The 23834-nt window shown below is 49.3% G+C and overlaps 1 protein-coding gene across 1 annotated transcript; it reads left to right on the forward strand.

Moving 5' to 3' along the window:
- The first annotated feature begins 1968 nt into the window (after positions 1-1968).
- On the forward strand, positions 1969-19065 carry LOC111140795 (lectin, mannose binding 2). The gene is made up of 8 exons (XM_022492971.1): positions 1969-2192; positions 2362-2480; positions 9235-9352; positions 10148-10227; positions 10401-10562; positions 10659-10773; positions 14559-14678; positions 16450-19065. The coding sequence occupies exons 1-8, from the start codon at positions 1997-1999 to the stop codon at positions 16608-16610; spliced, it is 1071 nt and encodes a 356-aa protein (XP_022348679.1). The 5' UTR covers positions 1969-1996; the 3' UTR covers positions 16611-19065.
- The last annotated feature ends 4769 nt before the right edge of the window (positions 19066-23834 follow it).

Consider the following 23834-nt stretch of genomic DNA (forward strand, 5'->3'; position numbering starts at 1 on the left):
TGGAAGGTATAGATATACATTTCTGAAAGGGAATGGCAGGGGACTTTTGCTGTATTATATGTCTGTACTACATAGATGAGCGTATTACTTTAATAAGCTAATCAAAAGTATGTGATCCAGAAAGATGTCTCAGCGCTAATCTTGAATAAATTCACTCATTCAAAAGGGCAGATTCTTGAAATAAAATAAAGGAGCAACCAACCAACGATTCCACCCCCGACCCTGTGAGCTGTAGCAGGGGTTATTAATTCAAATAGCTGGAGGGGCTGGGCAGGTGTTATAAATTGGTGGCCAGTGGGAAGGCTAGCTCTGCAGAGGAAGGGCTTTGTAAGGCCACATGGGCGTAGTGTGGTTGGATCTCCAGATTTTCCTGAAAAGCCGGAAATTTGGATTTCTTTTTTCTTTTTTTTTTTTTAAGATTTTACTTATTTGACAGAGAGAGATCACAAGTAGGCAGAGAGGCAGGCAGAGAGAGAGAGAGGGGAGGAAACAGGCTCCCCGCGGAGCAGAGAGCCCGACGTGGGGCTCGATCCCAGGACCCCGGGATCACGACCTGAACCGAAGGCGGAGGCTTTAACCCACTGAGCCACCCAGGTGCCCCGAAATTTGGATTTCTGATGTTAAGTCTGTCGATTTAGAAATACCGATGGGCTGGGGCGCCTGGGTGGCTCAGTGGGTTAAAGCCTCTGCCTTTGGCTCAGGTCATGACCTCAGGGTCCTGGGATCCAGCCCCACATCCGGCTCTCTGCTCAGCGGGGAGCCCGCTTGCTGACTTCCCCTGGGAATCGCTGCTCGGCGGGGAGTCCACTCCTCCCTCTCCCCCAACCCCACCCCCCTCCCGTTTTGTGCCTTCTCGCTTTCTAATAAATAAATACAATTAAAAAAAAAAAAATAGGGGAGCCTGAGTGGCTCAGTGGTTTAAAACCTCTGCCTTCGGCTTGGGTCATGATCCCAGAGTCCTGGGATTGAGCCCCGCATCAGGCTCTCTGCTCAACGGGGAGCCTGCTTCCTCATTTCTCTCTCCTTGCCTCTCTGCCTACTTGTGATCTCTGTCTGTCAGGTAAATAAATAAAATCTTAAAAATAAATAAATAAATAAATAAATAAATAAATAAAATCGATATTTAAATCATTGTATTGAAACAGCATGAACAGGTGAAACAGAGCTCTACCCAGCTGTGCGCCAGAAGTTTTTGACCTCTGGTCCACAGGTGGCTTTTCTGGACCATTCATGGCCCCTTCCAGCTGCAGCGGGCGGGCACTAAAATGATTTGGATCCGGGTGGGTAGCAACCGTCTCAGGAATCCGGGATAGGATCCGGGTCCGCTCCCCTGGCTTAAACCCTACTGGGCCACCGGAGTTGGAAATAGTGGAGCCCGCAACTGGGAATTCTACGTCTCCAAAGGCCTGGCGCTAGGAGAGAGGTGGGGCCAGAAACCTTTAAGACTGGGTAGCCAGAGCCACCCAGTGAGTACGAGGGGGCGAGGGAGCTGGAATTGAGGCTTCCTCCTTCCATTCTGAGTTCTTTCCCCCCAGGACTGGGAAATGTTACTCCAGAGATGCGATCACCGGCTGGTGGCCAAGGTCGTTCTTCTTCTGCCCAGCCCGCGCTAACCCCCCCCCAAACTACAAGTTCCAGCATGCCTCGCTTCGCACACGCCCCTCGTGCTGCCCCGAGTCCTACTATCCCTCTGTTCCTCATTGGCTCACAAGCCTAACGTGCTGTTCCACGATTGGTTGCGGCTCTTGTCGCTCCTAGAAACCCATTGCTGAGGCTGGCAGACAGGTTCCTCGGAGCCGCCAAGGAGATGGAACGGCATTTGGCCAGGTTGGGGGCCTGCTCAGTAAATAAAGCCGCCTTCCTTTCGGCTGCGAGGCTTTGCTTTTTTTTTAACTTCCCGGTGACATTAGGGTTGAAGGGTTTCCCGCCGGAGACATGAGGTGGGACACCCGGAAGGCGGAAGTCCTAGGGCGGAAGTGGCCAAGAGGAACGGAGAATGGCGGCGGAAGGCTGGATTTGGCGCTGGGGCTGGGGCCGGCGGTGCCCGGGGAGGCCTGGGCTTCCCGGCCCCGGCCCTGGCCCCACTACACCTCTACTTCTCTTCCTGTTGCTGGGGCCGGTTGTTGCGGATATAACTGACGGCAACAGTGAACACCTCAAGCGGGAGCATTCGCTTATCAAGCCCTACCAAGGTGAGGCCTGGGGCGGGAATGAGTGCAGGGTGAGGGCGAGGCTGGATAGGGTTGGTTAAAGGGGTTTCCTTTCTCCTAAACAAAGCAGCTCTGTGGGTTTTCTGCCTCTGGCAAGGCCATTGCTGGCATGGCCTCTTACGCACCTGTCTACTCCCCTCTCTCCCCACAGGGGTCGGTTCCAGCTCCATGCCCCTCTGGGACTTCCAAGGCAGCACTATACTCACGAGCCAGTACGTGCGTTTGACCCCTGATGAGCGCAGCAAAGAGGGCTCTATCTGGAACCACCAGGTGAGTGACTCCCAGGACGCTAGGTGTATCCTTAAGTAAGCTGCTACTACCAGTCTCCGCAACACCCCAGATCTGAGCTTGGGTTGAAGGCTTGTGATCCCCCACCCCCCACAAGGTATCCTCATCTTGACTCTTGAAGTCACTGTGAATGACTACTGAAGTTAACTGTGGGGAGCTGTGCCTGACACTTCACACCTTTCTCATCTAGTTTCTTGGAAAGCCAGGTGAATTAAGTGATGTTATTTCCATTTTACTGACGAAACTAAGACTCAGTTGAAAGTGCCTGACTCAAAGTCACATAGCTGGTAAGCAGTGGAGCTCATAGCTGTCTGAATTCAACTCTCAATAGTGGGTAAATGGAACAGATGGAATCCTTATTGGGTATTTTGTGTGTGTTAGCCACTGACCTTAAATAGCCTTATTGCATTTAATTCTCAAACAGGCTGTTTGAAAGTAGATGGTTGTCACGGCTTTATGCAGAGCTAACACAGACATTGAATGGTATAATCAGTATTTAAAGTCTGATCTGTCTGATATCGAAGCCCAGCAATTCACTTGCAACAAATGCCCGCCTTGCTCCTCCTGTACAATGGAGGAATCCCTTAGAAATACATGTGGACTTAGTCCACTTCCCCAGTGCTTTACTGAGGGTCTTGTCATCACTGATAATAAAAATCACTTTTGATTTTTGTGACCTTCAGTCTAGAGGTTAGCGAACCTCAGGTGTCACTGGCATGTCATACGTGACCAGTGGCCAAAATAAGTTGCTATGCAGACTCCACACTGAGGAAGTCTAGGTCAGGAAAGGGGCGAAAGGGGACTAATTTGGGGCTGGGTCACACATGGGCTGGAAGCTGTTCTTACCTCAGCGTACCTGATTCCACTTCTTCCCATAGGCTTAAGCTGTTGGCCATTGTCCTAGTTTTCTTCATCACCCTGTTCTTTGGTCCATTCTGAATGGCTTCAGGACATTCAGAACATTTAGTTCTAGGAGCCCACACTGTCCTTGTCCTTGTCCATCTGCCTGTCCCTTCTGCTCCTCCTCTCCTTTCTGCTAGGGGCATCTGGGTTACTTTCTTCAGCTTTCACTCTGATCCTCAGAGCCTGGGGTCTTCTGTGAAGGGCATAAACAGACATTATGTCTACACAGTCTGGCTCCTGGTGCATGGCATCTCCATTTATATTGGTAATTTTATACAGCCTCTCTGGCTGCCTTCTTGCCTCAGGACCTTTGCACTTGTTGTTCCATGTGTCTGGGACACTGCCTCCTGGTTCTTAATGCCTGCCTGCTTCTTTCTCGTCTGGTATGTCTCAGCTTGAGTGCCACCCACTCAGTATTTCATTAACTACTCTGTCTCCCCCGCGTCACATCCTGTCACATTATTCTGTCTTAGGGTTTTCAGATAATTTTTAAAAATTATAATGTGTTACATTTTTTATGGGAGTGAGTTCAGTATGTCATTAATTTTTCCTTTTTTTAAGTAAGGTACAAACAGTGCTGGAACTTTCAGAAATTGGTTCAGCTACAAGTAACTTAATTATGGTTGTAGGTGACTGTTGGTTGGCACTGTCAGTGGCTTGGTGATGTCACAGGGCTGAGAGAGTTCTGCACTTAACTTTGTCAAATTTTCAGTCTGGAATATAATTCTCTTCCTTCCCCCACGTCTCCATTCACTTCTAGGGACTTTCCTATTTAGCCCTGCAGATATTCTTGAAAGAGTTGGAGTGGTTCCTGTAATTCTTGAAAGAAATTACTTGGAATGCTTAGAACTTTCTGCCTGTTGTTTCCCAAGAACTTTCCTTTACTGGAGATGTGCTTTCTGGATGTTTCTTTGTCTCCCTCACTCTGGGAAGGGCCCTGAATTAGCAAAATACTCATAAGCACCTGCTGTGGTCCCAAGAAGAGAAAACATAGCTTCTGCGGTTTTGGGGTGGAGCTGTCCAGACCAGGGAGTGGCCCCAAGGTGACTGGAACTCCCAAGAGTCTGATGGCTGGAGCACAGGACAGAGGGAAGCCCAAGGGGTTGATTGGGCCCATCCTGGGGAGCCTTGTGTGGGCTGCAGAGTAGTATTTAAGCTTTTGTGGCTGATGTACTGTCTGAATATCCTCTTACACTTTTTAGAAGTTGATATCCAGAACTGCTTTTCTTACATTTAAATGTTTGCAAAGGATGTAGTTTCCGGTATATTTTAAATATTGCCATTTTATTTATTTATTTTTTAAAAAATTTTATGTATGTACTGAGGGAGAGAGCATACGCCCTGGTTGCGGGGTAGGGAGAGAGAATCTTCAGCAGACTCTGAGCAGAATGAACAGAGTGAGCATGAGATCATGGAGATCATGACGAGCTGAGAGCCAAAATCAAGAGTGGGATGCTCAGTTGACTGAGCCACCCAGGTGCCCCTAAATATTGCCATTTTAAAATGAAACTGTTCAGTACTCTTAAGTGTATTCAGTGGAATCTAAATATTTCCATTTGATATTCACCGTATGTTTTAAATGCTGTGAATCAGCCCAAATTATACATCAAGTTTTTTCTTTATTGAATTTGTATTTTCATTTCATCCCACATAGAATTTTGTTCTGTGCAGTGTATTTAATGCTTGAAAATCTCTTACTGATTAGCGTGTCTCATTCCTTTCCAACTAAAATAAGTGTAATAATGTAAACCTTTTAACTTTGGTGGGACCTTAAAACTAAGTTTTAGTATTTGGGGGGGAATATTATTAATACACATTTGGTCAAAATAAATGCATCACACAATTTTTGGATAATTATCGTAGAAGTAGAAATTTGAAGTGTGTCCCTGTCTGGATGGTTGTTATTGTCAGAGTAAGATAGGCCTCAGCACCATTTCTGCTTTTTGTTTTTATAGATCTGTTCACTTAAATAGTAGATGAGGATGGAGGGAGTTTTGTTATAGCAGAGTTACTTGATATTTTCAACTTCCTTAGGTTTACAAACCCCAAATCACATAGTGATTTCTCATCAGAATGTTTCATGATGTATCAGCTGACTCTTTGATTAGCTCTGCCTCCTACTTGTGAGCCAAAGCATGGAAATCACCTGTAGCCAGGTGATTCTGATTTAGTTGCCCCAGGGAGGGCCAGGGCGTTAAGATTACTGAGCGCCCCAGCCGGCTCAGTTTTGCATCGAGGTTGGAAAAGCATGGCCATATCACTCTCTGCGTCCAAAAGCAGCTTCTAAATCAGTTCCAGCTGGTACCTTACCTGAACCTGCTTAAAATCCTTCAGAGGCTATATAGTGTCTCTATCTTTGTATTTCCCTCCACCGATCTGCAGTTTTCAGTCTGCCATACGCAGAGACTGGTCGTGTAGGATTCAGTTTCTAGGTTTCAACTTCTGTGTGTACCCTTTCCGGAAACTCCTCTCCCTATAAACCGTACCAGGGGCAGGAGAGTAGGTGTTCCTTTCCCATCTCCCTGCAGTTGCCCTTCTGCTTGGAGGCACCCCTTATACCCGCTTGGGGTCTTATCTCAGTGCATTGTTCTCAGATGCAGAAAACTCCTGGGCACCAAAGAGACCATTTGAAATCTGGTTTCTGGGCTGACTTTTGTAGAGGTGAGATATGTTTAACTCTTTTTTCAAACATAAAAGCTTTTCTAGTTCCTAAAAAATTAAGTCATCATTAATATCTAGTTTGAGTTTATCATGGTCAAAGAACACAATCTATTATTTCCGTCCTTGGAGGTCTGTTGAGTCTTGCAAAGGGTCAGGTTTTTGGAAAATTTTCTGTGTGCGTTTGCAAAGAATGTAGATTCTCAGCTAGTTGAGTACATTGTGCCCTTTAGGTCCTTGGTCACATTTGCTGATTGGGTTCAAGTATTTGTATTCTTCCTGACATTTTTGCTTGTTTTTATCAATTACTGAGAGAGGTGTGTAAATTGCTTTGTGGATTTGTTTTTATTTTTGTAATTCTGTCCGTTTCTGCTTGATAGATTTTTGAGGCCAAAATTTTCCTGGTAAATGAAATCTTTTGTTCATTAAGAAATCCTTTTGTCGGGGCACCTGGGTGGCTCAGGGGGTTAAGCCTCTGCTTTCAGCTCAGGTCATGATCTCAGGGTCCTGGGATTGAGCCCCACGTCGGGCTCTCTGCGCAGCAGGGAGCCTGCTTCCTCCTCTCTCTCTGCCTCCCTCTCTGCCTACTTGTGATTTCTCTCTGTCAAATAAATAAATAAATAAAATCTTTTAAAAAAAAAATTCCTTTGACCTGTTGTCTCACTTCTTATCTTGAAACTCCAGTTATACGTATCTTTCATTCTCTGTCTCTTACTGACAATTTTGTATCTATCACTCATTCTCTGTGCTTCCTCCTGGATATTTTTATCTACCTGACTGGCCTTGAGATCACTGGTTCTCTCTTTGTTTTTAATCTGTTGTTGAACCTGTTTGTTATATTATTTTCAGATACTTTTTTAATTCTGGAATTTTTTTGTGAGGTGATTTTTTAAAAATTTCAGTTATTTCCCAGAGTTCTCAATTTTGTCTTTTATCTCCTTGAAGTAGTAAGCTAGTTATTTGAAAGTCCAGTATATGGAGTTCCCATTAGCCTGCCTTTCCCTCCCTCCTTTTTGGTTTTGGTTGATAACTTGTCTTTTGTGTTTCTGATTATTTATTGTATGCTGGATACTGTATTTTGTAAGATTGTTTGTTGAACAGTTTCAGGTGTGGGTGAGTCGCTTTAGTCTACTTTAAGGGATGAGAGGGCTCAAGCTAGGTAGGCTCCTGCCTCTGGCAGGGCTTTTCCTCGCTCTCATTTTTGGGTTGTTTTCTTTGTGGTCTCAGCCCAAGGCAAGGGTGGTTCACCAGGCCTTTCACTCCCTCAGCAGGGCTTGGCATCAGTCTTTGTCCATCTATCCTTGAGAGCTGGTCTCCTCGGCTCTCACCTGTCCCCTCTAGAATCTGCAGATTTCCACAGAGCCAGTGAACTCCCAAGAATTGGGAAGGCCAAGATTTCACGCTACTTGCGAGCTGTTGGTTAGGTGTCTGCCATCTGTGTTCCTGGGCTGAAACTGGGGTTCTTCATCTTGGTTTTTGGTTCCCAGAGCCGGAACAGTAAGTCTGATGAATCAGTGAATGCCCCAGCCAGACCGTCTAAGAGGGGATATAAAGTTTTCTGTTTTTGAGTTTTAAAAATTATATTAATGATATAAAATTCAAATATAGAAAGTAAACATGTCTTGTAGTTCCCCTCTCAAAGTCACGTATCATTAATGTTGGCCCATGTTCCTTTAATTTTTATTTTCTCTCTGTATACAAATTTGAACTTTGTCAACTTTTCTTCTCTTAATATCTTTGATATCTTCAAGTATAAAGGCTTACGGATGTGCTGTGGTCTGTTAAAAAGCTACAACAACGGGACGCCTGGGTGGCTCAGTTGGTTAAGCAGCTGCCTTCGGCTCAGGTCATGATCCCAGCGTCCTGGGATCGAGTCCCACATCGGGCTCCTTGCTCATCAGGGAGCCTGCTTCTGCCTCTGCCTCTGCCTGCCATTCTGTCTGCCTGTGCTTGCTCTCTCTCCCTCTCTCTCTCTCTCTCTGACAAATAAATAAATAAAATTAAAAAAAAAAAAAAAAGCTACAACAACCAGACTGCCCCCAAGAAAATGGGAGCATCTACAGTCCCATTGGTTGTTTGAGAGCATGTGTTTCTTTTCATCCTCCTCTACACTGGTATTAATGATCTCTTTAATAGTTGCCAATCTGATAAGTCAACAACATCTTGTTTTAGTTTGCTTTTCTAATGGGCCTTTGTTTAAACACTTGCTCACATCCCCATCTGTAGACTTCCCCCGTGTGGATTCTTGTCAAAGTATGTGTGTCAACACCTTAGTTTTCACCAGCAACTTCCTGGTGGGTGAGGCTAGGCTGTTCCCCTTATTGTGGACAGTGCCCAGCTCTGCAGCTGGTGTTCCTGAATACCAGGGAATATCTGTCTTTTCTCACATCACAACAGCCCAGAGACCCCAGAGCATGAACTTTCCAGCCCACCAGCCCTGGCACTGTCCTCACACTGAAGCTGGACCAGGTCTGCAAGAGGCAGGAAGGGTGCCGGCCAAGAGGTTGGGGTTTGGAGTCATCCATACCTGGGTTTGAGTGTCTCAGTTTGGAAACATGGTTAGAAAGGAAGACAGTAAGGTGGGAGACCAGAAAAGAGTTGCTGCACTTTGTGTTAAAGGCCTGAAGGTCATGGGAGGTATAGAAGACATAGCAAAAGTTTGAGTCCGACAGATCTGGGTGATCGTAACCTGCTGTGGTTAAGTCCACTTAACCTGCTGTGGACAAGTTATTTTGTCTTTGAATGGGTTTTCTGTTTTGTAAAACATGTGGCTCAAATAGGAGTAGTAATCCTACAAGATTTTGGGGCAGGAGTAGTGGGGATGGAGAGGAAATGGCTGGTTTGGTTGGTGTTGAGGAAGGTGAATCATAGAGTGAGAACCTGTGGCCAGGCCGAAGAGAAGACTAGGGCCAGGATGGGCGGCCCAGGCAGCCCTGGGACACTGGGTGGCCCCTTCCTCCCCACCTGGGAGGCCCAGCAGCCCCCTCCCTTCCTGTGGAGAATGTCGGGGGGGGAGGGGTCGGGTGTCTGTTGGTCCATGTCACTGGTGACTCTGCTGCCTGGCCCTGTTCCAAGGAGTGCCAGTTTCAGTGGAGGAGATGGGCTTGCGCTGGGTCACCTCTAGCTGGCAGGATAGCCAGTGAGTTCTGAGCAGCTCTCTCTGCTTTCCCTGCAGCCCTGCTTCCTCAAGGACTGGGAGATGCACGTCCACTTTAAAGTCCATGGTGCTGGAAAGAAGAATCTCCATGGAGATGGCATTGCCTTGTGGTACACCCGGGACCGCCTTGTGCCAGGTAGGGACGCACTTATCTAGGTGAGGGCATTCTGTACCCTCCGGTTAGGGTCCTACTGCTCCTCTTTGAGTCTGCTCTGGGAAGTGTCCCTTTAAGAAGAGGGCTAGCTGGATCCTAGCAGCTATACCATTGTGGCCTGGTGTTGTACACCAGCTAAGAAAGGATTTTACCATTCAACTTTTTTTTTTTCCAATTTATTTATTTACTTTAGAGTGTGCTCTAGAGCACGTGAGTGAGCATGCGTGAACCAGGGGGAGGGGCAGAGGGAGAGCGAGAGGGAAGCAGAGCTGAGCACAGAATCTGATGCAAGGCTCAATCCCAGGACCCTGAGATCATGACCTGGGCCGACTCCAAGACTTGGATCCTTAACTGACTGAGCCACCCAGGCATCCCATCATTCTACCAGTTTTAAAATAGCAAAAACAAGACTATGTGGCTGAGACCATATGTGTCTTAAAAGTCTAAAATGTTTTCTCTCTGGCCCTTGACATAAAGTTGCTGACCCCTGGCTTAGAAGATGGGGCTTCCTCTGTAGGGGTCCCTGCCCTCTTGTCACCTGACATGTCAGAGCACAAGGCCAGGTGCTATTCCCTCAACAGTTCTGGTTTCAGATTTTGAGTCTTCTCTGCTGCACCCCTGACACCTCCCCTCCCTTAGAGATCTTCCCTTCCCTGGGTGAATGACCTCAGATTAACCTCTCTTTCCCCCACCTGCACTGGTATTACTTTGTCCTTCAGGTACCAGGGGACAACTCCCAATATCTCCCATTATGAGAGCATCTCCTTCTAATTCCAGGGCCTGTGTTTGGGAGCAAAGACAACTTCCACGGCTTAGCCATCTTCTTGGACACGTATCCCAACGATGAGACCACAGAGGTATGCCTCTGCCTTCTGCCTCTGACAGGACAGGAAGGGCCGAGCAGTTGGCCGGAGGGTTGGGGACCAGGACGTCTCCCTGGTCTTGGCACAGTGGGGTCTCCAGGGATTGGGGCCCCCACTGCCTCCCACAGGTTGGGCTGGCCATGGAGTAACTGGTGTCTCGGTCTCAGCGTGTGTTCCCGTACATCTCGGTGATGGTGAACAATGGCTCCCTGTCCTACGACCATAGCAAAGATGGCCGCTGGACCGAGCTGGCGGGCTGCACGGCCGACTTCCGGAACCGCGATCATGATACCTTCCTTGCTGTGCGCTACTCCCGGGGCCGTCTGACGGTGAGCAGGCAGGCCAGGGCCAGCTCTGTCTGTGGGGGCTCAGGGAGGTGGCTGGGCTTGAGCATGGTGTGTACTTAACTTGCTGGCTGGCTGCAGGTGATGACTGACCTAGAGGACAAGAATGAGTGGAAAAACTGCATCGACATCACGGGAGTGCGCCTGCCCACAGGCTACTACTTCGGAGCCTCGGCTGGCACGGGAGACCTATCTGGTGAGTGTGTGGGCTGAGCAAGGCATTAAGCTTCAGTCTTGCCCTTCGCTGGTCTGTCAGAAGCTTGCGATGCAGTTGATCACTTTCCTTCTTGAACTCCCTTCATTTGGGTCTGCATGTACCTGTGTTTCTTCCTTCACTTTCCAGCATCTGGGAATGTTGGCACACCTGGGGCTTACTGCATGAGCACTCCCTCAGCCATCTTCCATGCTCTTGAGCAGCTAGAGGGCTTTGAATCCAGATGCTGCAGAGTCCCATCTTTCCATCACCAGCTCAGACCTTTCCAGACCTATGTAACCACCTGCCTGCCCAACATCTCTACCTGGATACCCAACAGGCATTTTAGCCTTCACATGCCCACAGCTGAAGCCCACATCTTGCTACCGAGGCATAAATGACACCTCTGTTACGCTAGTTGTTCAGCCCCAAAAACCTTGGTGTCATTCCAGTCTCATTTTTTACCCCTCTTACATGCCACTTCTCATTCTTTGGCGAGTCCTGCTGGCCTTGTCTTCTCAGTGCAGCGGACCACTTCTCTCCCCTCTGTTACTACTTGGCAGGTCCGGGCCATTGTCTTCACTCACATGAGCCGCCCACGTGGTCCTCTTCTTCCACACTAGCCCCCGACAGTCTCTCCCAGCTCAGCAGCCAGAACGATTCCATGGAAGCTCGAGTGAGATCTCACCGCTGCTCGTGTCTCCTGCAGAGTCAAGGCCACTGTCTGTCCTAGTAATGGTCTCCTGGGCCTTGTGTGCCAGTGCCTCTCCTCCCCCCACATCACCTGTGACTCATGGCTCCCTGCTCCCTTACATCACCCATGGCTTTTCTTCAGACATGCCAGTGCCCTCTGCCAGGCCTTTGTGCCTGTGCCTTACACTCCTCTCCTTCAGGTCTTACTCAGATGTCACTTCCTCAGTGGGGCCTTCCCTGATTCCCTTTATTTATTTTTTTATTTTTATTTACTTTTTTTATTTTTAAAGATTTTATTTATTTATTTGATAGAGAGATCACAAGTAGGCAGACAGGCAGCGGTGGGCGGGCGGCGGGGGGGCTGGCAGGAAGCACGCTCCCTGCTGAGCAGGGAGCCCGATGCAGGACTTGATCCCAGGACCCTGAGATCATGACCTGAACCGAAGGCAGAGGCTTAACCCACTGAGCCACCCAGGCGCCCTTTATTTACATTTTTAAAGTAAGCTTTATACCTAATGTGGGGCCTGACCTCACAACCCCAAGATCCAGAGTCACACGCTCTACCAGCTGAGCCAACCAGGCACCCCTGCTTCCCTTATTTAAAATGGCACACGAATACAGTTTTCTCTGCACTCCTTATTGCCTTTCTTGGATTTATTTTTCTTCATAGTATTTAACTATCTTGGAATCTACCATATAATTTGGCTTTCATGTGTCCCTTTCACCAAACTGTAGGTTTCATAAAGTCAGGGCTCTCGTTTGGCCCACAGTGTGCTCTGTAAGCACTGGGCTGCTGTCAGCCTGTGCAGGGTTTGCTGGGCCACTGGGCCTGGGTGACACTTGATAGTGACCTTTGGTTATGGTACTCAGAAGGCATCAGGGCCCTCAGAGGCACCAGGCCCAGGCGCTCCTGACCGAAAGTGGGAAGCAAAAGGGCTTATTCGTCCTCAGGATAGACCTTTCCAGGGCCTGTAATCCAGCCACTATCTGGGAGCCTGGGTCCACTTGGTCCCCAGAGAGTCATTGCTTTGGGGTATTAAAGTTTTTGGTATGGATATTTTTATTATATACCCCATAGTGGGGAGAATGGTCTAGTAAGTCCCTTTGCCCCTGTTACCCAGCTTCAGGGAATCATTAGTTGCTGGTGGACACCGTGGCAGTCAGTTATCAGGGGGCTGTCAGTCTGGTTTCATCTAGGTTTCCACCACAGTCTTCCCCCTCAGGCAATCTGGAATTTTACCTGATCCTATTTCAGCCTGTGTCAGGAGAAGGTTCTGGGAGCAAAGCCAGATCTGTGGCAGTGGATGCTCTCTGAGGCCGTTTGGAGAGGCCCAGTGGAGACTGCTAGAGATGGCTGTCTACACAGTAGTGCCCGGCCATTCATCGGAGGTGTGTGAGTGTGAGCCTCTGCAACAGGCTGCTCACCAGTGTCACATGATGGCGTGGCCACTTTTCCCTTTTTTTTTTTTTTAAGATTTTATTTATTTATTTGAGAATGAGAGAGAGCGAGTATGAGAGGAGAGAGGTCAGCAGGAGAAGCAGACTCCCTGCTGAGCAGGGAGCCCGATGTGGGACTCGATCCTGGGGCTCCAGGATCATGACCTGAGCTGAAGGCAGTTGCTTAACCAACTGAGCCACCCAGGTGCCCCGCTTTTCTCTTTTATACACCTGATACCGTGGGGAGTTTGAGAGGTGAAGGGATCTCCCCACGTTCACAGACCTAGGAAGGGCAGAGCTCAGATGGGAACTGCTGTCAGACCTGAGAGTCAGGACTTGTCCCTGGGCCCCCGGGGCTATGCACACTGGACTGGCAGGTACCACAGGGCTCTGCCTGACCCAGCTGCCAGCTCCCTGTTCTTTAGGCTCTCCCTTTCCAGTCTCCAGAGTTCTTGGCATGAGGCTTTGCCTCACGTTCAGCTCATTAGCTGCATTGATACTAGATTTAAGGGACCAGCACCCTTGTCTCGGGTCGGACCCTCCCCATCTCAGAATGGGGTGATCCTTAGTGTCAAGCCGAGGTTCTCTCTCTCTCTCTCTCTTTTTTTTTTTTTAAGATTTTATTTATTTGACAGACAGAGATCACAGGTAGGTGGAGAGGAAGGGAAGCAGGCTTCCCGCTGAGCAGAGAGCCCGATTCGGGACTTGATCCCAGGACCCTGAGATCATGACCTGAGCCGAAGGCAGAGGCTTAACCCACTGAGCCACCCAGGCGTCCCAGAGGTTCTCTTCTGCCCACACTGTTAGACCCGACCTTTTCTCACGTCTCCTCGGGGACAGTCACTGCCCAGGAATTGGGGCCTAGCCCTCAGGTAGCTGAGTGGTTTGTCTGCGTCTTGTTCTTGGGTCTCTGACAGAGCACCTGGCAGCTGCTTACTGCCCCTTGAGAGGATCAGGCTTCTCAAACAGCCATAGAATAACATGCAGGTTTTCTTCTGGTACATACTCTCTGCTGGGCGATGTCTTGTGCTTTGTATGTACTATCTCATTTTCTTTTTCTTTCTTTTTTTTTTTTTTTTAAAGATTTTATTTATTTATTTGTCCTAGAGAGAGAAGCGAGAGTGCGCACAGGCAGACAGAATGGCAGGCAGAGGCAGAGGGAGAAGCAGGCTCCCTGCCAAGCAAGGAGCCCGATGTGGGACTCGATCCCAGGACGCTGGGATCATGACCTGAGCCGAAGGCAGCCGCTTAACCAACTGAGCCACCCAGGCGTCCCACTATCTCATTTTCTTGCCGTGATAACCAGGCAAGGTGGAGAGTATCATCCAGATTTACAAACAAGGAACCTGACTCAGGATTTAGACCCAGCTGATTCTCAGTGTAAAACCCATGCTTTTTTGTGTGTGTCTGTTCTGCCTCCTCCCAGATTTCTTAATGTTTTAGAGGTATTACAGCCTCTGCAACGCTGCCTGTTGGGGGTGGCTGGAGGTCGCTGGAAAGAAAACAGGCCCCTCAGGCGGCAGGAGCAGGGTTTGCTCCGGGGGACCTGGCCACTTTCCCTGACTGGAGAGGCAGCCTGGAGCTGGGGAGGGGCATGGGCCATGTGCCCTAAGGCAGGCTCTGCACCCCTTATAATAAGCTAACTCTGGGTCTTGCAGACAATCATGACATCATCTCCATGAAGCTGTTCCAGCTGATGGTGGAACACACTCCTGATGAAGAGAACATCGACTGGACCAAGATTGAGCCCAGCGTTAATTTCCTCAAGTCACCCAAAGGTAGATGCTTGAGGCCCACCCCAGCTTGGGCAGCCTTGTGCAGGGTGGGGGTGGGGCCAGCTGGGCTGAGTGCCTGTGGTCTATTTGCTCTCACCTGGTTGGGTTGTGGCCTGGGGTCTTAGAGTAACAGTCAGTGCTAATGAACAGATGTGAGAACACCTGGCCTCTGCTTCTGCCAGTGCTTGGTGCTGGGTTGATGGGCAATAAAGACAGAGGGGCCAGATTGTTGGTGTCGGTGGTGTGCAGGGCATTCTGATACAATATGTGTGTGGCCTCAGTGAATGGCCTGGGCAGGAGATCCTGCCTCGAGCTGGGGGAACTGATCCTCCAGCTTTCCTCAGCTAGAAACAAGTAAAGGCAAGATTTGACCTTAAGTTTTTGCCAAGCCACAAAGGCCCAGACTCTTCCCCTGGCACTAATTAGCCACCAGCCTGTCTTCACAGAGCAAGGGTTCTGGTTGAAGTGAAACTCCTGTGTGTGTGTGGACATACACCCCAAGAACCTTGAAGTTGTGCCTGTGGGGTTGGGGTTGGGGCCCTGAGGAGCCTCTCAGCCTAGCCCAAGGTCTTCATGTAGAGTGGGAGCCAGAGTGGAACCCAGCGTTTTACATGACGTCTCACTGTTTTAAGATTCAAATTACTTTTAAACATCTCAGGGGCTAAACAGACCCTGCCATACGCCACTGGTTTTGCAACCTTCGATTGAAGAGTTTTTGGCTGCTGAGGGCTTTTGGAGACCTAATCTGCTCTGACCTACCCAGCAGCCCTAGGAGGTTGGCCACGTAGGGATTAACTAGTTTGCAGACTTGTTGCTCTTTTCATTCCTTTAGCAGATGGTTCCAGAAATTCCACTCGGTGCCTAGCTGTGGGCTGTCCTGGGGCTAAGTCTAGTGACTGAGGCAAGAGGAGGAGAGAGGCTGGTGTTAAGACCATGTCAGCAGGCCTGCCCTGTTCAGGTTGTGTGGGAGAGGAGGATGTAAGTTGGCTCCTGGCTGGCATTCAGGCCTGGCTGGGAGGAGGCCCCGAGTAATCCCCACAGTAAGGAGTAGGGGGTTGTGTCTGCGGAGGGAGGCCAAGTGGCAGGAACAGGGCCCAGGCTGCACAGGGCAGAAGGGCCTGAGTCCAGACCCGAGTCCCTTCACCACAGACTGATGAACTTGACAGTTTGTTCCTCCCGTCAGCCTCCTATAAAAGGGAGATCAAGAGTTCCCCATCCCAGTGTGGTTGGAATTCCAGGAGATACCTACTGTGGCAGGGCCTCATTCCCTGCAGCATTGTTGATGGTGTTAGCAGGCAGAGAAGTAGTGTGGCTGGAGCAGAAGGACAGGGGGCGGGGGGCTTGGGAGACCCCCAGGGAGCCATGGAAAGCATCCAGGTGTGAGTCAGGGCAGCCTTCGGCCAGAGCTTTGTTCTTCCAGAGGGGGGCCTTGGGCCCCTGCAAGGGGCTGGAGCGGGGTTTTGTGAACACAGATCTTGGGCCTGCCCTGTGCAGACTCAGGCTCTCCTGGGGAGGCCAGGAGTCCCAGCTTTCACTAGCTTCTTGCGGCAGAAGGCTCCTGGGGCCTTGATCCCTGGGAAGCTAGGTCCTAGGGCGGTTCTGCCTCCGTCCATCCCACGTCCCTCACCGGTAGGGCTGTGAGCAGGCCACAGCTTCCCCTGTAGGGCTGGCTGTGGCCTGTCGCTCGGCTCCGTCCCTTCGGACTCCCCCGTCTCCTGAGAGCCTGCCTGCCACCTCCACTTTGCCACTGCAGCTCCCCTCTCTTCTCCCCCAGATAACGTGGATGACCCGACCGGCAACTTCCGCAGCGGGCCGCTGACGGGGTGGCGGGTGTTCCTGCTGCTGCTCTGTGCGCTGCTGGGGATCATCGTGTGTGCCGTGGTTGGGGCTGTGGTGTTTCAGAAGCGGCAGGAGCGAAACAAGCGCTTCTACTGAGTGGCCAGTGCTCCGCTCCGGGGAAGGGCCTAGTTTTGGGCCCCAGCACTAATGTGAACTTTTTTTTTACTGGGATTGTAAAAGAAAAATAAGACGACCTTATTTCTTAACTGTTTCAAAGAAATGATTAAAAGTATTTTCGTACATTTTGCTTCTTGCCCAGCAAGGACAGGCTGCAGGGCTAGGGAATAGGGTTTGGCACCCCCACAGCTGGGGACAGAGGTCCTAGCCCGTTGCCAGCATCTCAGGAGCAGGAAGGAAGCTGTGCCTGGAGCTGGGCCCTGGCAGGCTCTTGAACACTGGAGGGCCCCTCAGCCACATTAGGGTGGGTGCCTGAGGACGTGAGCAGTGATTTTGTTCTCTGCAGGGTGTGTTGGTGGAAGAGGAGGCTGACTAGGGAACCTGGGCCTTCCCAGTTGCCCTCTGAGCTGCTTCCCAAGGCAGACCCTTGAGTGAGGCTGGAGGAGCAATCTGGTAGGGCTCAGAGGGTGACCATTTGCTAAATAAAGTGAAACAACCAACTTCAGCTGTGTGACTGTCCTCAGGGGCATGCTTCTCTTTTTCTTCAAGTAACTTCCAAGTGGCCAGTGCTTTATGGCTCTCACCCTCCACCCCTCGGCCCTGCCACACAGCCCCAGGAGGCCAGTGCCGTGCTGCCATTCCCAGGTGGGGAAGCACAGCTCTAGGAGGTCAGTCGAAACTTGCCAAGTGTCACATAGCAAGTGAGGGGATAGGGCCCTGTGCTGTCTCCCATGTGCCCTGAGCCTCTGGGTGAAAGGCTTCAGCCAGGGTAGAGTGTGGGGTACCACATGGAGGCTGTGACCTAAGCGCAAGTGAACTCGAGGGAACTCTGGCTAAGGGGGCTTCAGGAAGATCTGGAAGGGATTCATGGGCTCAGGAGGACAGGCTAGGGTCAGTATTCCCTTTGGGGTGTTCTGAGGGGAGAAAGATGGCAGAGGGAGTAGAAGAAAGCCAGCAGCTGGAGGGAAAGCACCCTTATCTGGCAGCTTTCATGGGTCGGTCTGTCCTGGCCATGGCCTGCCTCTGCTCTCCAGACTGCTCTTGGATGCCGCTAACTCTGCCACAGAACACTGTGTTCTCATCCATTCTAGAACCATCTTCAGCATCTTCCTAAGTCACATTCGAGTCTCCATCTTAAAAGTGAGAGCAACCCTGTCTTCCTGTTGGAACCAGGCTTTTTGTAATTGATATTCTTGATTAGATTCTCGCAGGTGGATAGAAGTAGATGAAGTGAGGAGGAAGAACTTCCTTTTCCTGTTAATCTTTCACTCTCCTGAGCTCTTTGTCGAGCAGCTATTCACGTTCTCTTGTCCTTCTCCATGTGCTCTCTGCACATGTAGGACACATCCTTCGTGGGTCAGACGTCGAGAGATTGTTTACGAGATCGCAGTGAGACACGTCTGAGCTGCGTTTCCTTCTCATGGGGCTGGGAGACCATTCATGAAGCTGTAAGAGTAAACATGATCTTCTTTACTGAAATATTTTACTGAGCTCACTTAACCCCCAAACTGTTTCTTTACTTGGGAAGTAGCTAACTTTGAGTGCTTACTACATGCCAAGCGTGGTTCTGAGCAGGTGACGCATACTAACTCCTCTCTCTCCACAACACTTAATCCGTTCGGACACCGGAAATCCACTAGGTTGGGTGGCTCCTGTCTCCCCGAGCCTCTCCCTCCCCCAGGGGGAGCGCCATGTCCACCTTGAGGGCTGGGGTCTGGAACCCCCCACAGCTGCTACGGCCACCATCGTCAGCACCACACGCACCACACTTGGCCTTTCATTCTGGCCCCTCAGGGCCTCCCTGAATTCCTGAATGATGAGGCACGGTGGCACCCTGGACGATGTGGCTCTGGCCCTTGGTTGCACATTGGAGTCACCTAGAGAACAAAAGTCTGACCTCTGTGTTCTCTAGTTTGGGTTTGAGGAGTCAATGGGGTGTGGGCAAGGACAGTGTTTTCTTTGGAGTGGCGGGGGGTGGGGGGCACAGTGCGGCCCAGGAAGGGCTGCTTTGAAATAACCACACTGGGTGGTTAGGGTGAGGTTCTAGGCTTGGGAATCAGTAGGTGTAAGACCAGCGATTTGAAGGCAAAGATGGAGTGGTTGTGGTCTCTTCTTGGCTGTCAGCATCTTCTTTGCATCCCTTTCAGAGTTTATACCTGGAGGTGCTTCCCTAGAAGGTTCGATGTGTGCTTTCACATCTGCTTTCTCACACATGTGGGATCATGCTGCTGTAATCCACGATTTTTGCCACATGGATTTAAAAATGGAGTTATTTCATCATACAAAAGATAAACATGAATGTGTATCCTTGTACTTGCTGTGCAACATGAGAAATAAAGCGTTGCTGACACACTTGCATCCCTCCTTGTCCCCCTGCCCTGAGTACGAGCCCTCCTTTTGAAGGCGATTGCTGCAGGTTCTGATTTTTTTTTTTCAAGTGTTTCTTAAAAATGTTACCGTGGAGGTATGTATCCGTAAATACATAGTAGTAGTTTGCATTTTAAAAGTTACAAATGGCACACAGATGTATTCTTGGATCTTAAAATTCAACATTGTTTGTGAATCTTTGCGTTACATGTAGCTCAGGGTGGGCCTTGAGTGGACTCCAGTTTCTGCCTTTGGCTGTTGTTGGATGTTTGGGTGGTTTCCAGGTGTTTGGCTCTGAGAATGCTCCTCTGACCATTCTTGAGCACGTCTCCATCCAGGCACAAGTGCACAGGAACTGCTGGGCAGATTTAGTTGGGTTCCAGGATTACTAGATGTCCCATTGTTCTCTGGAGAGGGCTGTATCCATTCTTCTCCCACCTGATGATAGAGATTCCCTCTGGCCCTTTCTTAACCCTGGCTGTTGTCAGTATGTACTTTCTGACAGTCCGATAAGTGTAGAAGTTTAAATTTGCATTTCTCTACCAGTCAGGTTGAGGATTTTTGTTATCTTCAAAATCAAAATCCATTTGTATTTCCTCCGTGGTCGTTTGATTTTTTTTGCCTCTCCCTTTTTCTGGTTGCTGTGTGAGTTGTCATATGGTCCTTAGGTTGTGTCCTTTGTAGAAACAGCTCAGTATGCTTATCTTTTTCCTTTTCTAATGATGTCATGTGATATACAGTCTGCATTTTAATGTCATTCACTCTTTTCCAAAGACTTTTTTCCCCGCAAAGGTTTAAAAATTTTGCTGTTCAAATTTAGTATGTAATTATGAAATTAACTTTTGTGTAGGGTGTGATGTAGGGACATGGTTTTCCCATTCTGTCTAGCCAGTGATCCCAACACATTTCTTGACATTCATCCTTCCAACGGAGCCACAGCACCACGGAGTCAGACACTCCGGATACCGCTCCTTCAGCTCTTCCTCTTGCGCAGCGGGAGGGCTCAGTGCTCAGCCACATCTTCAGCGCCTTAGCTGGGTGGTTCCAGAAGAGTTGTGCCTGCTGAGATGCTGGAGGCAGTCTGCCAAGGAGGTTCTCAGTAGAAAGGGTCAGAGAGCAGCTGGCGTGGCTCTGTCCCCCTCCTCCTGCTGGAATGTGGAGGTGACCCCCCAAAGTATAGAGGCCCTCTTTGACCACCGGGGCCAAAGTGAACACCAGAGCTGGATAGAACATGGGTTCTTAGGACGTCAGGTGCTGCCACAGTCCTGGACTCCTGACTGCTGGGCTTTTATGTAAAAAAATAAATTTGTATCTACTCAAACTACCTTGAGTCCTGTTTTCTGTTATTTGAGACCAAGAATAGCTCTACCTCTCCTCCATGTATATGTCTGATCTTGTAACATGTCGGCATCTTCTCTGGATTACAGCGAATACTGACGTGACCCCCGTGCCGCATGCTGTCTTAAGCACCGGGACGCAGCAGAGAGTAAAAGGAACTTAGGGTTCCTCATGGAACTCACAGTCCGGTGGGGACTGCAGGTGAAATAAAGATTTATAGTAGAAAGTAGGTTTAAAGTATACAGTGAGCATGACTCTGCCATGTTTCTGTGAGCTGCCGCAACTAAGCACCATGGACTGGTGGCTTCAAACAGCAGAAACTCATTGTCTCACAGATTCTCTGCAACCTTTGGCATTGCTTGGCTTCTAGACCTAGATCGCTCCAGTCTGAGTCCATCACTGCATGGCCATCTTTACATCCTCTTCCCTCCACCTCCAGGTTCCCCTTTGTGGATGGAGCTCAGTCATGTTTGGATTAGCCACGCCCCTGACCTCATCTTGTCTGGATTAGAGCTACATAGACCCTATTTCCAAATAAAGTTGTATTCTAAGATACTGGGGATTGGGACTCAACATACCTTCTTGGGGGAATACAACCGGTAACCGTGTGAAGGGGAACAAAATTAAGGAAAGTGGATACAAGGAGTCAGATGGAGAAAGACCTGCATTTGGCTGAGGGAAGCGGAATGAAAATTCATTGGTAAGATTTGTGCATTTTTCCATACATAATATTTCAGTAAACATGAACTTACCTATCAAAAGAGAAGCTTTTACTTAGTTTTAACTGCAGTATCAACACACGACATTATAGGAATTTCAGGTGTACAGAATGGTGATTTGACAGCTCCGTGATGCCACGCTCACACCAGTGTGGTTGCTGTCCCCGTACAGCGCTGGTGCGACACCATCGGCTGTCTTCCCCGCGCTGTACTCGTCATCCCTCTGACTCAGTCATGCCCTGACCAGAAGCCTCTGTCTCCCACTCCCCTTGGCACGTTTTGCCCATCCCCCCACCTCCCTGCACCTCTGGCAACCAGCAGTTCTCTGTATTTATGGGTCTGTTTTGTCTGGTCTTTTTAGATTTCATATAGAAGTGGAGTCCTATGGTATTTGTTTTTCTCTGTCTGACTTACTTCACTTGGCATAATACCCTCTAGGTCCATCCATGTTGTTGCGAATGGCAAGATCTCATTCCTTTTTATGGCTGAGTGAGATTCCGTTGTGTATACGTATACTACATCTCCATCCATCGTCTGTGTGTGGGGACGCTTGAGTTGCTTCTGTACCTTAGCTGTTGTGTGTTGCAGTGAACATGGGTGCATATATTTGAATTGGTGTTTTGTTTTCTTAGGGTAAGTACCCAGTCGTGGAATTGCTGGATCGTATTGTATTTCTATATTTAGCTTTTTGAGGGCCCTCCCTGTTTTCCGCGGTGGCTGTGTCAGTTTGCATTCCCAGCAGCGCATGAGGGCTCCTTTCTCTGCACGTCCTCACGTACCTTGTTACTTCTTGTCTTCAATTCTGGCTGTTCTGACAGCTGTGAGGCGATATCTTACTGTCGTTTTGATTTGCATTTCCGTGATGATGAGTGATGTTGAGCATCATTTTGTGTGTCTTTTGGCCGTCTATAATGTCATCTTTGGGAAAATATCTATTTAGGTCCCCGCCCATTTTTTAATCGAATTATTTGTTTTTCGGTGTTGAGTTATATAACTTTATATGTTTTGGATATTAGTTGCTAATGAATATATCATTTGCAGATATCTTCTCCCAGTCAGTAAGTTGCCTTTTCATTTTGCTGATGGTTTTTTTTTTTTCACTGTGCAGAAGTTTTTATTTTGGTGTCATCCTAGTAGTTTATTTTGCCTTTTTTTTTTTTTTTTTAAGAGAGAAAGTGGGGGTGGGTTGGGGGAAGGGACAGAGGGAGAGTCTTAAGCAGGCTCCACATCCAGCACAGAGCCTGATGCAGGGCTTGATCTCACGACCCTGAGGTCATGATATGAGCCACAATCAAGAAGCAGGATGCTTAACTGACTGAGCCACCCAGGTGTCCCTTTGCTTTTGTTTTCAAAAAGGCAGGGCGGGGATGCCTGGGTGGCCCAGTCTGTTAAGCGTCTGCCTTTGGCTCAGGTCATGATCCCAGGGTCCTGGGGCAGAGTCCTGCATCTGGCTCCCTGCTGCGGGGAGTGGGTAGGGTGGTAGCTTCTCCCCTCTGCATGTGCTCTCTCTCTCTGACAAATACGTAAAATTTTTTTCTGCTTTTTTTTTTTTTTTAATAGAATGGGTGTTGTTTTAAGAATCTCATGATCAGAGGCATCTGGGTGGCTCAGTGGGTTAAGCCTCTGCCTTCGGCTCAGGTCATGATCCCAGGGTCCTGGGATTGAGCCCCACATCGGGCTCTCTGCTTGGTGGGGAGCCTGCTTCCTCCTCTCTCTCTGCCTGCCTCTCTGCCTACTTGTGATCTCCATCTGTCAAATAAATAAAATCTTTAAAAAAAAAAAAAAGAATCTCACGATCAATACTTGGCATTTCTTGATTTCAGTCAATAGTACCAGCAATGAATGTGACCTAAAATAATCTCACCCATGGTTTTATCATGCTTTATTTTGATTCCCAGTTTTAGTTCCGTCATGGACTAAAGGCTAGCTAATTCAACAAGTCCTTGTTAATGAACTAGTGTGTACTAGGCAGTAGGCAAGGGATGCAGAGGCGCAGTTCCTGTCTTCGCAGAGTGCAAAGTCTGGCTGAGAAGACAGGTTGCATGATTTGGGATCCAGCGTGGACAAAGTGCCACACCAGGTATTTCAGACAGAGGGCGCTAGACATAGGGAGCTGGCTGTGGGGGTGTGGGGAGGCTCAGAGCAGAAGGGGGCCCTGTGATAGGCCAGAAATTCAGCATAGGTAAACACATGCCTCCCAGAGTGACCAGAGGAAGAGGGGTTATACTTTCAGAACCCTGGAGCTTGGAGGATCCTCTGGTTTGTGCTGAGCCCCGTGAGACAGTGGAAAGTGGCACTTACTTGGACTTGCGGGAGAGCCACAGCTCCCGGGGGGGCAGCCCGGGTGAGCTGGCGCTTTCTTTGTCTGCCCGGCAGGCCCTGTGCTGCTGGGAGTGCTGGAAGCGGGAGCCATCTGGTGCCCGTTGCTGCTGCTGGCCTTGGGAAAAAAGAAGTCCCTTCTTCCTGCTTCCCCTTCCATCTGCCACCTCCCAGTGGCAGAACTCAGTAGGAGGCCAGCTGGGTGAGGAGCCTGGGAAACAGTGCAGAGTTCCAGACCCAGTGTCCCACAGCAGCATAGGGAGGCCGGCTTGAGGTTTAGAGATGGCTGGTGAGCAACCTGTGGGCAGCAGGGCTGCTGGGCACGAGGCCATCTGGAGGGCGGCCTGCCAAGGTCCCTGGACTGGCTGCCACTGGAGATGGCCTTCACAGGGAGAGAAGCCAACTGCTGTGTGTGCCTTGTGTTGGATTTCCTTTTACTCAAAGCTGAATGTAATCCTAG

This window comes from Enhydra lutris, unplaced genomic scaffold (genome assembly GCF_002288905.1).
Source record: "Enhydra lutris kenyoni isolate GAN:26980312 unplaced genomic scaffold, ASM228890v2 scaffoldscaffold5, whole genome shotgun sequence".
In the NCBI taxonomy this organism is placed as follows: domain Eukaryota; kingdom Metazoa; phylum Chordata; class Mammalia; order Carnivora; family Mustelidae; genus Enhydra; species Enhydra lutris.

Bases quoted from the DNA above. Each gene is read 5' to 3' on its own strand.
- LOC111140795 (XM_022492971.1), top strand. From the start codon at position 1,997: ATGGCGGCGGAAGGCTGGATTTGGCGCTGGGGCTGGGGCCGGCGGTGC. The intron at 2,481-9,234 runs GTGAGTGACTCC...CTTTCCCTGCAG, and splicing joins GCTCTATCTGGAACCACCAG to CCCTGCTTCCTCAAGGACTG. The intron at 10,774-14,558 runs GTGAGTGTGTGG...TGGGTCTTGCAG, and splicing joins TGGCACGGGAGACCTATCTG to ACAATCATGACATCATCTCC.